Here is a 23,365-nt window from a genome sequence, read left to right as displayed (position 1 = left end):
TCTCTTGAAGCTGTCAAACAGCCCAGGTGAGGACAGCCCCATCTTCAGCTACAGACAGCCAGACTCCCCAGAAAACACAGGCCTAGGAGCTGATGGTGACCCAGCCAGTGGCCTTTCCAGTAGAGGAGACCAGAGAAAGGGACATGGCACCCAAGATGGAGAGTCAGTGACCATCCTCATCAGGTGGTACTTTCTACATGTGCTAACCATCTTCACGGAGCCAATTTAGGTAAGAGGGCTTCTTGATAAAATGCCGTGTTTACAGATGTCTGTGTGCACATGGCTGAATGTCAGAAACCGGCATCGTGTAACCCAGGCTGGCCTCTAATTCTCTATGTAACTGAGGATGACCTTGAACTTCTGATCCTCCTGCCTCCACCTCCTGAATGCTAGGATTACAAGTGTATACCGCCACATCCAGTTTATGCAGTACTGGGGATTGAACCCAGGGCCTTGTACATGCTAGGCAAGCACTCTGCCAACTGAGCTACATCCCTAGTCCTCACTTCCATTATTGTGTGTCCTGGCTGAACTCTGGAATTTGCAGGGCTTCTTTTTGAATGAGGGCATTGAATCATTCAACTGACATCTATCACATGTGCTCTCCTGCCTGGTTTTGTACAAGAGAAACATAAACTGAATAAAGCCTTAAGCAGGTCACAGGATGGTGAATGAAGTTAGCTGGCCTGTGTTTCTCACAGAGTGGTTCCTAACCACCTCTCTTAGAAATAAGAGCCTCGCCCAGACCTACTGAGACAGTCTGCACCTTTAACCAGCTCTATGGGTAACTCTGCAGAAGGGTTCTCTGGTGAGCCTGTGGCTCATGCAGTAATCATAAAGAAATATAAACAGCCATATGCATGAGATCATTCATGCTCTTTCTTTCTTTCTTTTTTTTTTTTTTTTTTTTAGTTTTTCGAGACAGGGTTTCTCTGTGTAGCTTTGCGCCTTTCCTGGAACTCACTCGGTAGCCCAGGCTGGCCTCGAACTCACAGAGATCCACCTGGCTCTGCCTCTCAAGTGCTGGGATTAAAGGCGTGCGCCACCACCGCCCGGCTTCATGTTCTTTATTTCTCAATTGAGTTTATTTAGTCAGTTCTGGGAGTGGGGGTGTACCACACCTTTAAGGAATTGGTTCCTCTTACCCCATATGGGTTCCAGGGATCAAACACAGGTCGTCAGGCTTGGCAGCAAGCTCTGTTAGCCATCTCACCAACCCCAGCCATGCCCTTCAAGGAATGATTTTTAACAATCATAAAAGCTCTTTTGGGGACCCAGTGTTGGGGGAAATAACTCAGGAGTAAGCATCTCACAGCCTCCAATTTCCCAAAGACAGAGATGGGTCCTACTGTCCTGGGTCAGGTCAGCAAAGAGTCTCAATTAAAGAGGAAAGTGGCCCATCATGGTGGTGCATGCCAGAGGCAGGCAGATCTCCGAGTTCAAGGCCAGGCTGGTCTAGACAGTGCGTTCTAGGACAGCCAAGGCTACACAGAGAAACCCTGTCTCGAGAAACGAAATAAATGAATAAAATAAAGAGGAAAGTGACCATTTAGCCTTCCTGTGGAGGAGACAGGAAGGAGCGCTTGTGTGAGGGGAGCAGGCCCGAGCAGTCCTGGTGCCTGCTCTGCAGACCCTGGGCTGTGTTCCCTGATTGTTGTTTCACACTGCTGCTCGGCCTTCTCCCAGCTCCCAGGGAGGCTGTTCTCACAGCACACCTTACATGCAGCTTGTGGTTCTTTTATAGAGAGAACAAACCTTTTTACCTCTTTTTACCACACGGCCAAAGGCTATGTTCTCTTTCCCCTTTTCCTGTCCTCCCCTCCCCTCCCTACTTCAAGTCTCCCTCCTCCTGCCAGCTGGTAGGCACGGAGCCCATAGACAGACCACAGGCCAGTGCTGCACCTTGAGCAGGTCTGTCCCCTGGGGGAGATCCCACTGTGAGGCTAGAGGATGTGGGTTCACGTGGTTCACGGTGGGTGTTTCCTCCCAGAGATAACCTTAGCTTAGAGGGAGATGCCGACCCAGGGCTCACTAAAGGGCTTTGCCGAGGCCAGAGCATCCAAGCATCTGCCTTCCTTGGGGGAGCTCTTCATATCTGAGCTGGAGCCCCAGAAGATAAGACTGTGTGCTGGGTCTGTGTTCAAGTCCAGAGATGTGATGGAAAGAAAAGTAGAGAGGAAACAAAAATTAAGATGATTGCCATTGTAGAAAAATCTGTGTGCCAAAAATACTTCCAAGTTAGGTAGGTAGGTAGGTAGGTGTGTGTGTGTGTGTGTGTGTGTGTGTGTGTGTGTGTGTGTGTGTGTGTGTGTAATTAAAATCAAAACCTCCAGGGCAGCAGAAGATAGGAAAAGGGCCTTCCAATTAATAGTAACCAAGGCTCTTGTGTGTGGATGCTTGGCCTTGAGTTGTAAGGGAATTTCATTTTCATGAGGCTTAAGTCAGAATCTGATGATGGGCATTCTGCTGCTGTCACGTGAGCTGGAGCTTTGAGGCCTCTTGAGACAAGAGTCTGGGAGGCTTGGGGAGCTACCACAGGCTTCCATTTCCTCAGCAGCAAAAATGAGGAAAGTGCCCCCTTCGGTTCCCCTGATGGCTTAATCTGTTATATGCTTCACTTTCTTTTGCAGAAGGAATTTCCAGAAAATCTCCAGGTCATTAAATGAATATATACAGCATATATATTCATGTGTATTTTTGTCTCTATATAAACCTGAGGTTATGTATTTGGGACCTATGCATACAAGTACATTTTATACCAGTGTCTTATAATAAGTCATTTTTATAGTGCAGTAAACAAGTCCTAGACCCTTCTAATCTCAGAATGAGCCCACAAAGCTGAGTCCTTTTCTATCTGGAATACTCTTTGAGCAAGACTTTTTTTCAGAAATAAGAAACATGCACCCCAATTCTCTCTAGGAACCTACAGCATGCTGCCCTCATTCTTCACATCTACTTCTAGTGCGTTCAGCTTTTATTTTGATAGGATGGATGGGTTGTAAAAAATAATCATAATCAATATTTTTCATGGCTCAAGATATAGTTATTAAGAATAGGGAGCTAGGGGTCAAGAAGATGGCTCAGTCACTTGCTGTGTAAGCACGAGGATCAAAGTTTGATCCCCAGATCCCACATTTAAAAAAAATAAATAGCCAGGCACAGTGGTACATTCATGGTACATCCCAGCATTGAGGAAGTAGAGACAAGGTTCTTGGCATAATCTGGCAGACACACACACTTTTGAATGCAGAGAGATGCAGGTTTAGGTTCTGGCTCCGATTCTCCATGCTGCCACATGACCTTAGACTCCACCTTGTAGCCATGCTGGCTTGATTTCTCTTACACCATTGAGTAGCCTCTGGTTGGTATGTAGCTCTCTGTGCCCAGTCGCCTCACTAAAGCCTAGATTTTCTTACCATAAAGATGTAGATAAAGTTAATTTCAGTAAATGGTTGGCCAGATAGTACTCAACATTGTGAGCATACTTAATGCCACTGAATTGTATACATAAGATTATTTATGGGATAACATTTGACTCTGATTTCAGTATACATACAAAGAGAAGCATTGCTGTGCCTGACCATTACCTCCTAATGCCTAAAGGTACCAGCCACATCTTCAACCGTTTATGAACCAAGGACAGTCAAACCAAACTGACCTAGAGTCACATAGAATGTTAACCCAAGAGATCTCACAGGTCCTTCGTTTTGCTGCCACCCCAAACTGTGTGCTCCATCCTAACCAGCCTGGGACCACTATCCTTATACCTGCCTGGTTTTCCCCAAAGTACCTTTCCAGCTTCCTAGGTGGTTTGGGCACCAAGGGGATGTGGCAGTGGTGAATTAAGATCTGCCTCTGGTGTCTGAAATCTGCACGGTGGTGTCCAGCGCTCTTCCTGAGGCAGAGCCCTGCTTGGGCATCGAGTTAACTGGGCAAGCACCTTCTTGAAACAACCTTGTTTTCTCTTCGACTCCCTACTGCCATGTGGTTGACATAGAACTCAGCTACGGAAATGTCAATCCTGAGTTGTTTTTGTTCTCACCCAAGCAAAATTGGACTTTTTAGAACTAACAACCATCTTCCCTTACTTTCAGAACCATTTCTGAGCTTGAGGTTCTGGCCAAATATGTCACCACTCATTCTTTTGACTTTGATAATCGATTACTTTGAGTGGGATTATTGATATTTCTGGAACCTTCCGAGTGGCTCACGGTGAATTTTAAAGACTGCGGTCTGGAAAAGGAGTTCGTCTCAGACTTTTCTGATTTAAAATGTATATAGAATGTCACCACTAACAGCTTTTGCTTTCCAGTGGAAGGGGAAGGGAGGCAGCCGATGGAAAGGCCTCCCTGCCCTGGGTGTGGCTTGTCAACCAAAAGCAATAGGCACCCGAAGAGCCACGCAGTCCTGCAGTAAGTAGTGTGGCAGAAAGAGCCCCCTGTGGCTGTACATCACATGTGACTTGGTTTTCTTTTCGTTACAGCAAGCAGACGAGACCCTGGATTTTGAAGAACAGATCTTAGAAGCTGCTAAGTCCATTGCTGCTGCCACAAGTGCCCTGGTCAAATCAGCCTCAGCAGCCCAAAGGGAGCTGGTGGCCCAAGGCAAGGTGGGTAAACATGGCTGGCCACGCCATAGAGCATTGTGGAGGGAGAGCCACTGAGCGGTAGAGGAGAAATGCTTGGCTAGGAGATGCATGTTGGGATCCTGTCGCTGGGTTACAAGTCTTTTGCCCGCCACTGAAAACTGTGCTTAAATTCCACCAGCTGAGTGAAGGCTTTGGCTCCTAGGCCTCTCATCTGCTTCTTGTTAGGGAAACCATCCCACTCTAGGCAGTGATCAGGGCCTGAAAGAGACACTTATAGTCCCACTGTACATTAGGCTGTCTAAACTGTCAGCATTTCCTGGTGAACAGCCTGGTAAGTGCCATAGGCAGGGGCTCTCTAATCCCACCTCCAAACTCCAGATGCCTTCACTTGGTTTTATGACCATCAAGTGAATGCTGGTCAGCTTAACCATTAGTGCCTTGCTGAGCCTGTGGCTCCCAAAGCCAGTCTAGACTTGAATCTGAGATTCCCTCAGTCCATGTCATTGCCGTTAATCCAGCCCACCTGTCCTGGCATAAAAGCATCACGGCTTTTCAACATTTAAAGTATGTCGTGTGTCCTGATGTTCCCATACATGGGGCTAGCCTATCCAGAATGGGTCTTGCTGAGAGCCTCTCAAATACAGAGGCTCTCTAGAAGCCTGTTGAGTTGGAGGTCTGAGGATGATGCAGTCACCTGTGTGCATGTTATGAGGCCTTTGGTGTGTGTATGTACAGAGTTGGGTCGAGTGCTAGAGAAGAGATGAAGAGCCCTGCCTAACCAGGGCTGTTAATCTTCTCCCAGGGAATTGTGTGCGTTTTACTCTAAAGTACACACTTGCTCTTCTTTCTAAACCATCATGTGGTGCGTCACCCAAGATCCTTGGAGATACATCTTCCCACCCAAGGATGCAGGCTGACCACTGGGCTTCTCACTGACTCTCCAGAGGTCCTGCCTCTCGCTCATCTTGCCGTGCATTTTCATAAAGTTCTTGTTGACTTGACAACCTACAGAGACACAGATAGATCATTGCTGTATTCAGCTCCCTCCAACCATAGTAAAAGGTAGACTGATTGCGAAACAGATTGCCATGTGCCAGAAAGGCTGTCTTGAATGTCATAGGTTTCCTGTCCTCCACAGCACTGGTTCGTTCAGGCATTTAGAAAGTTGGGAAAGGAAGTTCAGCTGATCTTGGGGGGCCTATAGAATTATATGAGGGTCTTGGGGTTTTGCCGGACTCTCAGGAGGTATCTATAATTGTTAATGGATCCCCAATCTTGTTTTCAAATTGAGGTACTCATCTCTTATCTCCTGCAGTGATGCTTTGTAGATCTGGACAGAAAATCTCTCATTTGCTGTGATTTCTAAGCAGAAACGGAGAGGATTCTTCCCTCCAGCCCCTTGTTCTCTCCACCACTGAGAAAATGTAGTTAAGACAAGAGTCTGCCCTCATTTGCATAGAAGGAGATATCCCACCCTTTTTACATAGCCTCTGCCAGAATCTCACACCATGGCTTTCAGGGTGTGAGCAGGAGAGATTTAAATTGCCCTTGACCCTTGAAGAAGGAAGCTTCAGTGTTAATAACAAAGGAAAGGTAACAGAGCAAGTCAGCATCAAAGATAGCCCCAAACCATCATGCCCTAGAAATGTGCTATCCTGCAGCCAAGGGGGAGCAATGTCCTTTGTATATATGAGGCCAGTCAATACTGGCAAGCATAGACTGACCCAATGGATCTGTGGCTGGGATCCCGTGAGAGGAGTGATTGGTCCATTCCAAGGTCAGTGCTAATTGGTGAAGGTGACCAGACAGTGCAGTATGTCCAGTTGCAGGGCACAGGAGGGTCTGGGGTGGCTGCAGGTCACCTTACTCATGCACACTTCCCTCCCCTGTTCAACAGGTGGGCTCCATCCCTGCCAACGCTGCTGATGATGGACAGTGGTCACAGGGGCTGATCTCTGCTGTGAGTCCCCTTCTCCTTCCTCTTCATTTGCTTTGTGGATTCCCCCCAGGGAGGTTTGGGCCTTGGGTCACTTCTCTGTTGACTGTCCTCAGGCCCGGATGGTGGCGGCAGCAACCAGCAGTCTCTGTGAGGCAGCCAATGCCTCTGTTCAGGGACATGCCAGCGAGGAAAAGCTCATCTCATCTGCTAAGCAGGTCGCAGCTTCGACCGCTCAGCTGCTGGTGGCCTGCAAGGTGAAGGCCGACCAGGATTCAGAGGCCATGAAGCGGCTACAGGTAATGGTCACTGATGCTGGTGGGAAAATACTCCTGTTGGAGCGGGTAAGTGTCGCCAAAGGGGACCGTCTCACTTCCTTGGCATGACCCACCAGGCTTTCCATCAGCCAGTTCTGTCTCTCTCCAGCCTCATCTTCTGTCATCTGCATCGTGCATCCCACAACCACTGCCCACCACATCCACACAGCACCTGGGCCCTCTGCACTGGTGCCCGTGGGCCATCACTCACTTGGAATGGTCTGGCTTCTCACCAGCCCAATCCAGCAAACTCCTGTTCATCTTCTGTAACTGACCTCAGAGTCACCTCTTGGGAAACTCTTCCAGAGTCCCTCTTCTGTCCTGCCAGAGCCTCTGGCCTGGCCACTCTTACGGCTCCTGTCCCATGGCACCTCTGCCTTTATTTTTCTGTGTCAAAGCTGTGAGCATCTCAGGTACCCCATCTTCATCACGGCACCTGATTCAGTGGAGGCCCTCAGGTAGTGTTTGCTCGAGCAGGGAGAGAATGCCCAGAGGAGATTTAAGAAAGTTGTTACGGTTTCCTTCGCAGAACCTAGAGAGTATGTTTATAACAATCAAGTTCTTCAACGTGCGTACACATTGTTCTGATTGTTTTAATTATAAAATTCTTTGAGGTCTATAAAGACGGCTCAGTGGGTAAAGATGCTTGCTGTCAAGCCTGATGACCTAAGTTCGATCCCCAGAATCTACATGGTGGGAGGCGAGAACTGACTCCCACAAGTTGTCTTCAGACCTCAGGCTTACACACACACACACACACAAACACACACACACACACACACACACACACACACACACACACACACACATCACATAGATATGGAACTTAAAAACTGTTTTAAACACAATGAAGGGAACATTTGAATAGGAAAAAAAAACTGCATTGCCTCAGTGCCCCCACATGCCACATGTTTGTTCTCTGTCCCCCTTGTCATCTACGATTGTCTGGTTGTGGTCATAGCAAGACACATCTGCTTCCTTGTTGCATACATGCCATCATGCACATTTTTCCTTGAGGTGGAGACTCCATTCTTCATGAGTCTCATTTTTCAGTGATTGCATGGTTTTGCATCAGCTGATTATGCCAGTTCCCCCCCCCCATGCTTCAGACATTGTATTTGTTTCCAGCTTTTGAGAATTTTACTATGATAAGTGTTATTATATAGATCATTTGTATTGCTTAAAGTGTCTGAGATGTACACCATGAATAAAATCAGAAGGGCAGAGAGTCCAGATGCTTCTTACAGACTCAGAGGTCTCCTATGACTTTTAAGCATGAGTTCAGCCTTGGGTTCAATCCCTGATACCACATGAAACAGGGTTGGTCATGTAAGCCTGTGAGAACAGTATGTGGGAGGTGGAAGCTAGAAGATCAGGGGTTCAAAGTCATGGCTATCCCTTAGACCTAAACTCTTGCCTCTGAGAGAGATGGGCAAGGAATGTAGGAGATTTAATGAAGCTTTCATCACCACTAAAAGATAATTCCAGACCGCAGCTGGCAGAGGACAGTTCCCCAGGGTCCTGCTCCCTGAGGATTGAGAGTAAACTAGGAGATGGAGGAAATGGTTCTGTGGGTAAAGCGCTTGCATGTCCAAGCGTGAGGATCTGAATTCCATTGCAGCACCCACAAAAAAGCCAGACACAGTGGCATGTGCCTGTAACCCCGGTGTGAAGGAGGCAGAAACAGGAAGATCCCTGAGGCTCACTGGCCAGCCAGCTTCTGACCTCCATATGCATGCACACGTGTGTACTCAAGCACATGAAAGTGTAAACCAGAATGGACAGGAGTCAGTAATAAAAAGAGACTTCTGTTGACAGACACCCTAGATGTGTCTCCAGCAGTCACTGCATCCGTGTTCATAAAGCATAAGCCTAGCTGGGACTTAAAGTATATCCATAAAGTCCGTGACTCACAAGACTCAACCCCACACACGAGAGCGGATGCTCCCTGGCTTGTGCATTCACAGCCCTCCATTCCCTCAGGAAACCTCCCGTGAATCCCAACTCTGACCAGCCTCTGTAGCCGGTTCTGAGGGTTCAAATGGTTTAAGTAGGCCCCTCCCCTCAAGTTGTTGCTGCCCAGAATAGAGTTGCCCCAAGGATGGTAAAGGCCGTAACAAAGTCAGCACAGAACACCCAAGGGTGTTGATAAGGGAACGTGAGCAGTGCCACGGCATGTAGGAAATCATGAAATCTGGGGCCAAGACTTCACACCCATGTGAAGTTAGGGCCACAGGGCAGTGGTTTTCCAGACTAAGGAGGCAGCCCCGAGTGTACTTCTATGACAAGCATAAGCTGCTTGTTCGATCGTCCTTCCCCATCAAAAGCAAGGGCTCCGGCCAGGGAAACAGCTCAGTCAGTAGTGCGTTCCCTTTGTAAGTGTGAGGCCCTGAACTTGATCCCCTTAGCCCACCTAAGAAAGCTGAGTGTGGTAGCGTATGTTTGTAATTCCAACGCTGGAAAGGCAGAAACAAAAGCATCCCTGGGGCTCACCGACAAGCCGGTCTAACCTAATTGGTGAGCTTCCAACCACTAAGGGACCCTGTCTCAAAGGAAGTAGGTGGCATTCCTGAAATTATTCTCTGGCTTCAATATCCACACACGTGCAACCCACATAAACACACACAAGTATTTAAAAAAAAAAAAAAGCATGTGATTTTTGGGAGCCAGGAACTGTATTTCAATTCATCGCTGAAAGATCTGTAGTCAGGTAGGCGTCAGGGTTGGAGGGGTTGATGTGTAGACAGAACAATGGGTACTCTCTGGCTCCAGAAAATGTGTGTGTTATAACGTGATCTCATGAACTTCATGTCTGTTCTTGCCAGACCCATGTGCTATTGCTAATGATGCCACATGTGTCTTGTTCCTTCTCTAGGCAGCAGGAAATGCTGTGAAAAGAGCCTCAGACAATCTTGTCCGTGCAGCCCAGAAGGCAGCCTTCGGCAAAGCTGATGATGATGATGTTGTTGTGAAAACCAAGTTTGTGGGAGGCATTGCTCAGGTGAGTGGCTAAACACACAGTAACGTGCACCTGCCAGGACGAGGGTTAGATTATAACAGATGCCCAACAAAACAGTGCCTTAAACAGGATGCAAGTTCACCTCTTCTGTATATAACTGGATAGAAGCCCTTTAGGAAAGGTGTGATGTTTCTGCCATGTTTGAGACCCAGACTGCACATTATCCACCCTCCCTGGATGTTGCCCCTGGTAACTGGGTGGCTTAGTTACCAACTTCAGTGTCCCATCTGTCAGGAAGAGGGAGAGGAGCAAGCGCTGGAATTCACAAACCTCACTTCCTCTCCCATACGGTTGGTCAGCATAGTCACAGGAGGATGGGAAATGTGGGCTTCTTTTCTGGGTAGTCAGGTGTCTAGCTGAAATTCAAGTGTTCTATTATAGAGAAAGAAAGGAACAGACTAGCCTAGAGTACGGCAGGATGTCTTTGGGACTGCTGCCCTGGCAAGCCCTCCACAGGCAGAATGGACCCTGCTTCCTCCCGGAACTGTTAGGAGAAGACTGGCGATTCCTTCGGCAGGACTGTGGTCTCGTGTGGAAGTAAACAGGAAAAGCGAGGAAGCCAGGCCTGCAGGCTTTGGATGTGTTAGATATATCTGCTACATGGGGCTGTTGTTCTTAGCAGCACCAAGGCATTCCTCATACCTGTCTGGACTCTCCATACCACACCCAGTTTTGGCTGTACACCATGTTGTTGTGCCAGAAAGTGTTTTTCATTCACTTATTCCTTTAGAAGTCTCACATAAAAGGGTCCCTGATCAATTAAATCTGGGAAATACTACTGTGCCCAGTACCCCCACCTTGATCAATAAACTTGTTGGCATAGTGAACATTCTGGAAGGGTCCACTGAAGGGAACTTGTTTGGCTTTCTTAAACACAAACTTACTCTAGTCCCATTGTACCAGTTAACTAGTACTCCTCAGACTTGGACCTTAGGAGCATTAAATGAATACATTCTGTTCTCTGTATCTATCCACAACTTTCACATCCTTGGATTCAACCAACAATGGCTTGAAAATATGTGCTAAAAACTGCCACTGTATGGAACATAGACAAGCTGTGTTCCTAGTCATTCTTTAAACAACACAGTTTAGCAACTCTGTGCATGGCGTTCACATTACATTCAGTCTTAGAAATCACCTGGAGATTATTTAAAATGTTCATGGGGGAGCTAAGGAGATGGTTCAGTGGGTAAAGTCCTTGCCATGCATGCATGAAGACCCGTTTGCTCCCCTAAATCCCATGTTAGAAAAAAACATAGGTGTGGTGTGCACATATGTGATACCAATGCTGAGGAGACAGAGACAGGCAGCCTAGTTCCAGGTAAAAGTTGAGAGACACTGTCCCCAGAATCAAGGTGGATGGCTTTCTGAGGAACAGCTGTCCAAGTTGACCTCTGGCCTCAACATACGCACACACCCATGCACATGTATACCTACACACACATGAACCTTCGTATGTATGGACACATGCATACACTCACTAAATAACAAATACAGGAGGAGATACATAGGTTATATGCAAATACTGTGCCATTTTATATCAAGGATTTAATCCTCCATGGATTCGAGGATCTAGTCAGAATCCGGGAATCCATTCCCGTCAGTACTAAAGGCCAACTCTCTATGAAGGCTGCCTAGTGGTTGAGGGCCCTAGCTTTAGCTTCCTGAGCTCTATCCTCCGACCTGAGTCATTGCAATGGCCCGCCCCTCTCAGCCTCAGACCCCTCATTGTACATACAGGACTTTCACAGGCTTGCCACAAAAGTGATGGGGCAATTTAAGTGCAGACACCAAGCCTGGTATGGATGCAGGAGATGTTTGCTGCAAAGTCCCGACCCAGAAGTCAACTTGTTTTTTTCTGATCAGCTGGGTCATTGGTCTCAAAACCACGCTGTGGTGTAGACTGGTTCTCAGAGCTAAGGATGCTGTTCCTGGCCAGTATTAGGGCTCAGCAAGTAAAGAGGCTGGTATGGAACAGGCATATGCCGCCAGGCCTGGAAACCTGAGTTCAATTCCCAGGACCCACATGTGGGGACAAAGAGAACTGACTTCTTCACATTGTCCTCTGATCTCTACATGTGTGCTACAGCACATGCACACACCCTCAACACACATCAAATAAATACATTTTTTTTTAAAAGAATGCTCTTTTGCATCCATCATTGGAGGGGCTGTGGAAGACAAAGGCCTCCCTCCACCAAGGCTTCACATCCATCCTTCTGTTTTTCCCTTCCAGATCATCGCAGCCCAGGAAGAGATGCTCAAGAAAGAGCGAGAGCTGGAGGAAGCCAGGAAGAAGCTGGCCCAGATCCGCCAGCAGCAGTATAAGTTCCTACCTACGGAGCTGAGGGAAGATGAGGGCTAATGCCTGCCCATGATGGCGAGCCCCGGGAGGTGGCGCCCCTCCCCCCCAACAAGAACTGGACAGCGCAGTGTTCCCAAGGGCCAGGTACTTCCTGGAAACTGCTGGCCCTCCACCTGGAGTTTCTTTCTCACTTCTCGGTCCTGTTACCATCGGCTGCATGATCATGATCTCACACGGTACAGTGTCCCACCCACAGCTCCTCCAGCTCCCCTCATGCCTCGCTTTATCTCAGGAGAGAGGGGCGCACATTTCATGGACTGTTACCAAAAAGAGAAAAGTCAGTATTATGTCATTCTCAGACACGCTAGTCTTTGTCCTACAAGACTGCTCCAGGGCCTCTTTGTGACATCATACTAGGAAAAGAACAACAACAACAATAATAATAATGGCTCACGGGCATCATCTGTATCGTCGACACAGCTACTCTCTCTCTAGAGAGAAGGCAGAAGCTGCCGTTGGACACTGTTAGTAAAGCCAGAAACACTCCCTGGTGGACTCTGGGGTCTAGAGTCACAGAGGTCCTTGTAAGTTTGGAGCACTGATTTGCCCACGGGGGTGAAGAACCTCTGCCCCATTTGCACGCTTTTCTTGCCTCAGTGTGTAAGCTCCTTGTACAATCTACATCCATCTTGTATTCTGTGGCCCAGAAAAATGGAAGTTATTATTTTTGTTTTCCTCCCCCAAAGGGCAGAGTTGTGGAAAGTGGTCAGGGTTAGGTGGGCAGGGGCCAGAATAAAATCCTGGGCTCCTTAACTCTGCAAGGCTGTTTCGGTTCATGCAAATGAACACACTCAAACTGTGTCCCTGATGGTCCTCAGTGCAGCGCCCCCTAGAGGAAAGAGTCAGGCGGGACTTAGGCAGGAATGAGGAGTCTCCCACCCTCAAGCCCCATTATCAGATTCTGTGCTCTTAGGAGGGTCCAAGTTCAAGACGGAAAGCTGGCTGTTTAGAACTGTCACTGGTCTTCCAGCCCAAGATGGTATTTCCTACCCTGTATCTTAATATTCCCAAAATCTGAAAGGACCTTCTAGTCAACATGGACCTCTGTGATAGCATTGCTTATTGTCACATGGGTGTTTTCACAGTACGTCATTTGGGTGCTGCACCTCCGGTCCTTCAGATTTCTTCTCCTCATGCCTTTCCTTTTCAGGGCCCTCTTCTGGAACGAACGTCATAGATCCCTGAGTTTACATTTGCTCTGAACCTCTACCTAAGATAATGGATGAAGGATGAACGGCCTGTGGCCAAGGGCCCAATACCAAGCACCAGTATATTTGAATGAATTCACAAAGGGAAAATAAGAGTTAGTAGAGCATGCTGGGGCTGTAGCTCAGCTCGGTGTGGTGGCACATGTCTCTAATCCCAGCACTGGGGAGATGAAGGCAGGAGAATCAAAAGTTCAAGATTATCCTTGGCTACAGAGTAAGCTAGAGATCAGCTTTAGCTACATGAGACCCTGTCTCCAAAAGGGGGAAAAAGATAATAGAGGCATATGGTTTTCAAGACTGAAGGCTGCTGAAGGCAGGCCTTCCCCTCATTAGTGAGATGATGCCAGAACCAGATTGTGAGTTGCACTCACCACTTAGATCCAGATTTCTACCAAAGAGGAAATACTGGTACTCTGGTCGGAAAGAAAAGAAAAGAGTCGACCTTCAACCCTGCCAGAAGAGTCTTCTGTGCTACAGTTTTAAAATAGGATTAAATTCTGACAGTTTCCCAGATGTATAGAGACGTATAAGTGCCTCACAAAGGGATTCTTCTCAGACAGGTAGAAGGCTATACAAAGTGTGGTGTGAGTGGAAAGCAAATGAAGAACACATGGAGGGAATGAGGGTGTGTAGGCATCCAGTCCAATAGAGGAGGCATGCTGCAGAGCCCTGGATGCTCACGGGAAAGCGGATGGTCTTGCTCACCATCTTTGATTCTTCATGTCTATGCTGGGTACTTTCCAAACGATTAAGTCAGACCCCAAAGTTCATGATTAAGATGGGATAATGTCCTCACGTAGTGGGACAGGAGGCCTTCCTGCAGCCAGCTCACCCTCTGTCCTGTAGGTATGCTTCCGGGCAGCTGCTCCTCATCCCTCTTACACCTGTCCCTTGTCACATTGGACTTTCCAGGGGCAGGGCAGGAACAGACAGTGAGTTCTCTGTCCTTGCCCCAGGGTTGTTAAAAAACCTTCACAGAAGTGGATATGGGAGAAAAATCCCTAACAAATGCAAAGGGCTGCCCTTTGCATCTGTAAGGAGTTTCAGGGGAATGGGAGTCTGCCCTCCTGTCTGGAGAGTGGCGCACCCCTAGGAACTTTAGGGGGAGGTGGTTCCCAGACATCACCTGCCATGGTCCCATGTCTCACCTGTCCCTTGCTTGCCCATGCTGCATCCGTGTGTGCCAATGTCCTTGTGGCTGGCCGGGCCTCTCCTCGTTTCATAAAATGGATGAAATACTGAACTATGGACATTACTTAATAAATGCTGCTGGTGGTGTCCCCAGAGGCACTGAGGGACTTGTGACTCCTAACGGAGAAAGAATGCAGATGCAGTGAGTTGCATCTTGGAGTAGTTTCAAGGCAAAAGTGGCCCAAGGCCTGGAGCATGAAATATATCCCTCTGTGAGAGGGGAACTAGGTATGCAGATGGGTGCTCTCCTACCTCTATCCCGGAAGGGAAGGGAAGCTGATGTTGGGTTTGGAATCCTTAGACCAGTCTTTCTGTCTAGAATTTCCATTTTTGATGATCAAAGGGGAGATGTGCCTGGTGGCTGGGAAATTGCATCTAGCTCGTTTCTGCCTTTCAGAAGTCTTTGGATCAGGATGCAATAGCCATGTTCGGTCAGACAGCCCTGGGCAACGCTTCCATTGGCCAGTTGGGGGTGGTCTTGGAAGTCATCATAAACAGATACTTCAGACCTGGCCAGTCTGCCAGTTGTCACTGTGGTTTTCAGAGGCAGCTGCCCAGGCTTCCATCTGTGCCCAGCCTTTCAGGGCTAAGCCACCGGCAGATCTGCTGGCATATACTCTTAATCCAGAAAAGCCCCTAAGCTTCTCGTCAGACTCATCTGCTTGTCTTCTGCATACTCTGCCAGCTGGTGAGAGTGCGGCCAACTGAAACCAACCCCTGGTTTGTTGAAAACAGCATAACCAGGTGTGGTGGCATACATTTTTTACATTTTACAGTCCCAGCACTTGGGAGGTGGAGGCAGGAGGATCACAAGTTTAAGGTCAGCCTGGGCTGGGTAGCCAGATCCTGTCTCAGAAAACCAAAGGCTAGTGGGTGTAGCTTAGTGTTAGAATGCTTGCCTAGTAAGTGCAAGGCCCTGGGTTTGTTCCCAGCAACACACGAAGTATAGCCAAAATATACCGCCTCCTAAAAGAATGTATTTAATCCCCCCTCCTCAGTGACTCCAGAACCAAAACCTTATGAAGGAACCAGGGCAGAGGTGGTAAGACATGCTCTCTGTTCCCCCTCTTTCCTCACTGGCAAGTGGTCCCCAAAATCACCCTGAGCTCTGGGCTATAGCAGCACCTCTGGGCCTTACGGCTGAAGATCCCAGCACAGATTATCTGTGTGCTCTGCTCAAACCCCCTGTGACTGAGGGACAGATACTTGTAAGAGATTCAGGAAATGCAAGGAACAGGAAGGAAACATCCACTTTCAGGCTGAGAGGCCATAGTTCCCAGAGTCCTGAAAGCCAGAGGTCTTGGGGGCTGTGCTGGTGGCTCAGGTCTTACCGCTCCGCCCATAGGGTCAGCAGCCTCTGCTAGAGAAAGCATCCTCTGCAAATCCCCGACACTACTGTTCCATTGCTCTGACATGTGCTTGGTGTGTTGAGGTTGGTCATTGGGAATGAGCATGAAGACAGACCTTCTGTTAGTCTGCAAAGACCATGAAGAGCTAATGTTTTTCTGTGGACCAGGCTAGGTTCTATCTGGTCTTCCCTGGAACCCAGCTCCCTGCCTACCAGGGAGCAACAGCATGCAACCCCCTCTGCAGCCATGTCCACCAGAAGACAGGAAAGAGAAGCTCTGCCCTTGTCATAATGTTTAATCACATAAATTAATTTATCTAATCACATAAATTATTTTTTTTATTCATCAGAAATAAACTTTTAAAGGAATGAACTTGTGTGAAGGTTTCATGGCAACGGGAGGGAGACAAAAAAGAAGGAAGAGAGTGACTTGGTCATGGGGGAGAAAGTCTGCCCTGAGCCAGCCATCTCCATAGTAACCAAGTGTGTGTGTGCGTGCATGCAAGAGTGTGTATGTGTGTGTGTGTGTGTGTGCGCGCGCGCCCACACGCAAGCATGTGTATGGAAGTGAGAGATAAGACCAGTAGTCAATCAGAAAGCCACAGGGTGCCACCCAATTCTGTTCAGCTTTGCTGACACCAGAAGATAGACTGGGTAAGAAGATGTCCATTTCTTCTTCACTTTGAAACAAGCAGGCTTCCTGCACAGGTAGCTCAGCCTTCTGACCTTGTACGTCACTGGAAGATTGGACTCCTAAATACCAAAGTGTGCATATGAAACACTTGACCTGGAGACCCACCACAGGAAGATTAGGTTCATTTGTGACAGCTGAGGCCAAAAATGTCACCTCCAGCCTTCCTTCCTGTCTGAGGGGGTAGATCCTTGGCCAGGAGTCCTTATCAGGGCAACCAGATTTAGAAAAATTTGAAGCATTTCTAATCTGCAAGATGGGGTTGTCAGAGAATCACCCTAGCAACCAAAAGTGACGTTGGGATGTCCACCAACTATTAAGAGAACTCTTTAACTCACTTTCTAAGCCAATTGGTAATAAGGTTTCATATCTCTGACTTAATAAGAACGACAATGGGGTTAGGGCTGACCACCACCCAAACAAAAGTGAGAAGCCTGAGGGCAGACCAGGAAGTGGGGTGAGAGGCTGCCATCTGCTGGGTCTCCTGAGTGCCAGCCCTGTGCTGCCAGACACATACCTCAGTGCTCAGCAGTCTAGGAAAGGCATATGGCCATTCCTCAAAGGGATAGCCTGAGACTCAGGGAGGCAGGAGGTAGCTGGGTGAGGTTGACTGGTAACTATCAAAACTCAACATCCTCTGTGCACAGAATCAACTCAGGTCAAGAAGCCAACAAGGACCTTACCTGCAAACCCCAGCACCTACTGTGCCCAGGACATTAGAGCCCAACTCATAGTCCCAGAGATGGCCACAATTCGGAACACTGGACCCAGAGAAATGGGACTAATAGGGTACTGCTCTGAAGGTGGGAAAGGCTTCCCAGAGGATGGCGTTTGCCTGATTCCTGTGTACTAGAGTTTCACAGGCTTCCCAGAGGATGGCGTTTGCCTGATTCCTCTGCACTGGAGTTTCACAGGAGTGAAGGGTGATGTTTCAAGCAGTGGGGTTGTAAGTGCAATGGCCTGGATTTAATGAGACAATGGCTTAGGGGAACGAGGAACAATCCAGTGAGTCTTGGAGAGGTACAGAGAGGAGGAGGACAAGACCACACATCGTATTGAAGTCTCAGAGCTCTCCAAGGTGGGGATACAGTAGAGGGAGAGAACTACGGCCAATGAGGACAGGGAAGCAGATGTTAGGTAGCTAACACTCTAGTACCCCCACTTGTTCCCTCATAGTAAGATGCGCAGGTAGTCTTACCCCATTTTGTAGATGTAAGGCCAAAGCAGAGAGGTTGAGTAACTATCCCATGTACATAGCTAATAGAGCTGGGATCTCCCAGCTACTCTGTTAAGGTCACCCAACTAACAAAGGACAAAGTTCCATGTTGGTCTTTCCAAACTCATGGCATGTGTGTTTGTTTACAGACCTTTTAAATGTTTAATTCTTTGATAATTTCCTACAGTATACATTTTCAAAGATTTATTTATGGTTTTATTTCTATGTATGTAAATTTTTTGCCTGTGGGTGGGTATGTATGCCACATGCATGCCTGGTCCCTGTAGAGGTCAGAAGATGCCGTTGGATCCCCAGGAACTGAAGTTACAGATGATTGTGAATCACTGTTTTGGTGTTGGGAACCAAACCTCAGTCCTCTGGAAGAGCAGCCAATGCTCTCAACCACAGGCCTCTCCCCAGTCCTTTTACGGTATGTTTTTTATCACGTTTCCCATACCCCAACTCCTCTCAGATCCTCTCCCATTCCTACACACCCAGCTTCACATTCTTTTTTCTCTTAAAAAGAGAAGACACTATCAAATGTGGAATTTGTTTTGTGCTGAACAGCAGCTCCTGAGCATGGGACCTGTGCTGGAGCGTGGTTGATGTATTCAGTGTCAGTCCACTGAAGAAAACTGATTTCCTCCCAGCTCTAATCATTGGGAAATAGCTTCTTGGCGAGAGTTGGGACTTGATGCTCACATCTCCTCCCTCATGCTGGCATTTTGTCTGGCTTGAGCTCGTGCTGGTCTTATGCGTTGGTATAGTCTCTGTGAGTTCATGTGTGCATCTGCCCTTGTTTGTCTAGAACATCACCCACCACTTCTGGTTCTTACAGTTGTCCCAACCCACTTCTTCATAGATCCCTGAGCCTTGAGAGGAAGGATGTGATAGACATCTCATTCAGGGCTGAGCACTCCATCTCACTCTCTATACATTGCCCAGTTACAGGTCTCTGTGTTTATTACCATCTACTGTCAAAAGAAGATTGTCCAGTGAGAGTTCAGTGATACACTGATGTAAGGGTAGAGTAGTATGTCTTTAGGAGTTGTGTTATTGCTGTCTTCATTTTGTAGAATAGTAGTAGGTTTTCCCACGGGCCCATGATCTATCTATCTAGTTTCAGGTTCTTGGCCTCATCAATAGTATCAAGTATGAGTTCCATCTCATGGAGTGGACCTTCAATCCAATCAAAAAGTGGTTGGTTTCTCCCCTAACACTTTTACCACTAGTGTGCCGGTGTGCTGTCTTGCAGGCAGGTCATTACTATAGCTCATAGGGTCCATAACTGGGTGAGATTGACGACGGCTGTTCTCCAGGAGTGTGTGTAGAACATCTAGCTCTGTGAATGCTAGCCAGGAGGGGTGAAGCCTCCCAGTGAGTGCTGAATAGATTTCTCCGTGTTCTACGCCTTGAGTATGTGGTGTCTCCAGCAGTAGAGTCTGACTGCCACGTTGTAGAGAGTACCCACAGCATGGACAGTAGCCTGGAGTGTTTAGGGTATGTGTCTGTGGGACCCCTTTGACCAACCACACAAAAAGATGTAGCCTACTCCTGGTACTAGGGGTTTTATTTGGTAGCATAGGATGTCTAATTTGGGTATTGTCTCCCCCATTATATGGTAACTCCATTTAAATTCTTTGAATATTCTAAATTTCCTTTAGAAAGCCTCTACAGTAGTAGGTTTTCATATCAGACTTAAAAAATGTGTGTGTGTGTGTGTGTGTGTGTGTGTGTGTGTGTGTGTGTGTGTGTATGCGCGCGCGTGCGCGTGCACGCACACCACGTGCCATGTGTATTAAAGGTTTGTGTATGACACACGCATATGTGGAGATCAGAGAACAAACGTGAATGTTGGGTCTTGCCTTCCACCCCGTTTGAGACTAGGTTTCTTGTTCTATGCTGTATACACCAGGCTAGCAGGGCCATGCAAAGCTCTTGTTTTAACTGTCAGTCCGTGGAGATCCCCTGTGAGGGCCTGACCTGAAGGACAGAAATCATTCAGGCAGAGGTAGGAGAAGGACTGTGGAGGGGATCATACATACATGGGGCAGAGCCTGGCTCATGCTAGAGACCACTGAGCAATGAGGGATGCAGGGGTTGGGAGGAGGGGAGAGCACAGGACCACAGGACCACAGGACCGTTCCATTCCATTCCATAGGTTTGTGGCAGGGAAGGGGTGTCCAGAAGTCACTGACTAAGCACCTTCGTCTGCTGCTCAGCCATTGATGGATTCCCACTGGGTGCTTCCACAGTCCTACTTTGGAATCCTTTTTTTCAGACCATAGCTCTTTTAAAAGTTTTGTATTTGCTAGGCGGTGGTGGTATGTGCCTTTAATCCCAGTACTTAGGAGGCAGAGGCAGGTGGATCTCTGTGAGTTCAAGGCCAGCCTGGTCTACAGAGATCCAGGACAGTCAGGACTGTTACACAGAGAAACCCTGTCTCAAAATAACAACAACAAAAGTTTTATATTTGTATGTATGTGTGCATGTCTTTGTGGGTTTAAATGCACCACAGAGGCCAGAGGGCACTGGATTCCCTAGAAGTGTATTTACAGGTAGTTGGAAGTTGTGTGCTAGGAACCCATGGAACCTCTGGATATATTTACCTCTGAACATAGTTACCAGTGTGCCACGGTAAGTATATGACTGAGAGACATTCACCTGGGTATTTTCATTTGAACATCCTTCACCCTGAACACACAGAATTGCTTACCCTGAGTCCCCCAGAGTAAGAAAGCTTCTGGCCTTGTGCCCAGGGATAGACTGGGGCTGAGGACAGGATGGCCTGTCCAGGGACAGTACCTAAGAAGGTCAGTTCAAGGCCCAAATCCTTGCGGCTATAGTCCGAGGTCCCTGTCAATTACACTTTCAGGAACTCGACAGCTTGGAAAATGAAGTTTGATGAGTTCTCTTCAGCTCAGAACTCAATGCTGCAGGAACATTCCCAGGTTCATCAGAAACTGTGTTCCACAGGCATTTGGGCTTGAGGGACCCAGGCTATAAAGAGACCTGCATTCCCAGCACCCTAACATTATTGTGGTTAACAGAGAATCAGGAAGGGAAGAGCCGGGGCTGGCGTCTCCTCAGCTCCCAGGGCTCTGTAGAAAACATTCTTCCTTCCAAAGACCTTACACAGGTTCTGGAGAAGTCAGCCCCTCTTCCACAGTGGACCAAGGCTAGAAGGACCCAGAGTTCAGGAAGGGGCAGGAGCTCAGGCTGAGCCGGGCATGGGCTGGAGCTGACCTTCAAAGGCAGCCAGGGAAGCAGTTAGCTGCTAGCAGCAGTGAAGGATGTTTTGGGCTGCAGGGTGGGGAGGGGAGTGAGGGACAGAGGACCATGAAAGGCTGAAACTGCAAAGTTTAGTAACAGAGATCACCTGCCAGCACTACAACTGGGAATCCAGAGCTTCATCCCAAAGGGAAGAAGAGACACAGCCTCACACCACTGCCGCTCTGTCTCAAGGCCACAGTCTGCAGACCTGATATGTCAGGAACATGACAGCCCTGCCACGTGGACAGTGTCCTAGAAGGCCACACAGTTTCTCCCGCGCCAAGCTGTTTCCCAAGCACACAGCGGAAGAGTACTGTGCTCATCCCAGATGGTTTGGGCCACAGGGGGCAGTGTGGTTCCATTGGACACTAGTAGAGTGTCCCTGTTTCTCTGGAAGGAACAAAAAAGTTTCTAGGAGAAATTTAAGAAGCAAAGTATCGGTGAATAGGTTTGTGTGTCTCTAAAACTTCTCAAGGGCTTCAAGACACTCGTGTGCATTCAGTATCTCCAAAAGGGTCGTGGTGCTATCATGTCAATCAATAGTTTTGTCCTTAGGGAATTTCTTTGTTTTAATAATTGTATGGTCTAGGGGCAAATGCTCTTGGAACCACATCTTGATCTATTGGAGTCCTACTCTAAAATCTCACTAGAATTATTTCCTGCCTGTATTTATATCTCCGAAACAGCCCCTTCTATGTCACAGACAGGGTTCACATCTTGTCACATGTGGCCTTCCCAGCTTCCAAAGCTATGAAACTTAGACAAGACGGATAGCCTAGGTGGAGAACGTTAGTTTGTGACCAGTGCTTATGAGCTGTTTGAGGGCCCTCTGATTTGAACTTGAACACACAACAAAAAGATTGTTCCTAAACAGCTACCACCCACCACAGCTGTCTCCTTCCTTCCTCATCTTATCGCCCATGTGACCCCACCCTAGCATGAAGTAACATGACTGCCCAAAATAACCTCTCCAAGGAGTGCTCTCCTAGGGCTCCTTCCTAACACAGCTTCACGGAAACACAGCTTGACCCTTAATATACGGGCACATACACACACACACACACGCACACGCACACGCACACGCACACGCACACGCACACACCCCTCGTCATGCTCTCCACTGACAAGCGAAACTCGAAAGATGGGATCTGTTAGTGTTCCTGGTGCTGTGTTGCAACACCAAACCAAAACAACTCAGGCAGCAAAGGGTCTTTCGCTTTCAATTCCACATCACAGTTCATCATCAAAAGAGGTAAGGACAGAGACTCAAGGCAGGACCCTGGAGGCAGGAGCTGAAGCAGAGGCCATGGAGGAGTGCTGCTTCTGGCTTGCTCTCCGCGGCTGGCTCTGCCTGCTTCCCTATAGCCCTAGGATGACTAGCCCTGGGTGGCACTGCCCACAGTGACCTAGGCCCTCCTACATCAATCATCAATGAAGAAAATGCCCTACAAACCTACAGAGACAACCAAACCAAACTGGTGGGCACTCATGAAATTTAGACCAACACCTGTAAAGCCTCCACGGGACTGGACTAGGCCCTCTGCATAAGTGAGACAGTTGTGTAGCTTGGTCTGCTTAAGGTGCCCCCTGGCAGTAGGATCAGGATCCCTGGGGCATGAGCTGGCTTTTTGGAGCCCACTACCTATGGTGGGACACCTTACACAGTCTTGATGCAGTGGGAGGGTTTGGACCTGCCTCTACTGAATGTATCAGGCTCTGTTGACTCCCCATGGGAGGCCTTACCTTGTAGAAGGGTATGGGGGGTAGGTTGGGGGGAAGCCTGGAGGGGCAGAAGGAGGGAAGAGGGGGATCTGTGATTGGTATGTAAAATGATTTAAAAAATTGTAACAATAAAAAAAGGAAAAAAAATAAAAGAAAATGCCCTACAGACTTCCCTACAGGCCAATCCTATGGAGGTATTTTCTCAATTAAGATTCTTTCTTCCCAATGACCCTAGCTTGTGTCACGTTGACATAAAAAGTAGCCAGCACAGGATCCAACCCAAAGGAAGTTGTTACTGAAATATAGAAAAGACTTAAAGTGGTATGACCTGGTCTCTAGAAGATGGTACTCATGACCTGGACCCACAGAGAGTCGTCTAGAAGAGAAGGGAGGAGGCAGAGAGAAAGGTTTCTTTAATAAATCCTGGAGGCCCCTGGACCATAGGCACTCGCAGTTCAACACCTCCGGCTTGCTTTCTTTGCTGTCTAGAG

General features: G+C 48.0%; 1 protein-coding gene across 5 annotated transcripts in view; it reads left to right on the top strand.

Annotated features, from left to right (window-relative positions):
- Tln2 (talin 2) overlaps nt 1–16,341 on the top strand; it is a 426,813-nt gene extending 410,472 nt beyond the window's left edge. For 4 of the 5 annotated variants that reach the window (XM_052713268.1, XM_052713236.1, XM_052713254.1 and 1 more), the window contains 5 exons: nt 4,484–4,609; nt 6,486–6,548; nt 6,641–6,868; nt 9,717–9,842; nt 12,097–16,341. In XM_052713268.1, coding sequence (XP_052569228.1) covers nt 4,484–4,609; nt 6,486–6,548; nt 6,641–6,868; nt 9,717–9,842; nt 12,097–12,225 — 672 coding nt within the window. In that variant the 3' untranslated portion in view covers nt 12,226–16,341. The remainder of the gene's footprint in view (nt 1–4,483; nt 4,610–6,485; nt 6,549–6,640; nt 6,869–9,716; nt 9,843–12,096) is intronic. The other variant, XM_052713262.1, reaches the window with a different exon arrangement.
- Nucleotides 16,342–23,365: the final 7,024 nt, after the last annotated feature.

Source organism: Peromyscus californicus, unplaced genomic scaffold, assembly GCF_007827085.1.
Source record: "Peromyscus californicus insignis strain IS unplaced genomic scaffold, ASM782708v3 Scaffold_11__1_contigs__length_118956290, whole genome shotgun sequence".
NCBI lineage: Eukaryota > Metazoa > Chordata > Mammalia > Rodentia > Cricetidae > Peromyscus > Peromyscus californicus.
The sequence above is the reverse complement of the archived record's forward strand: the minus strand, read 5'-3'. Positions and strand labels throughout refer to the sequence as shown.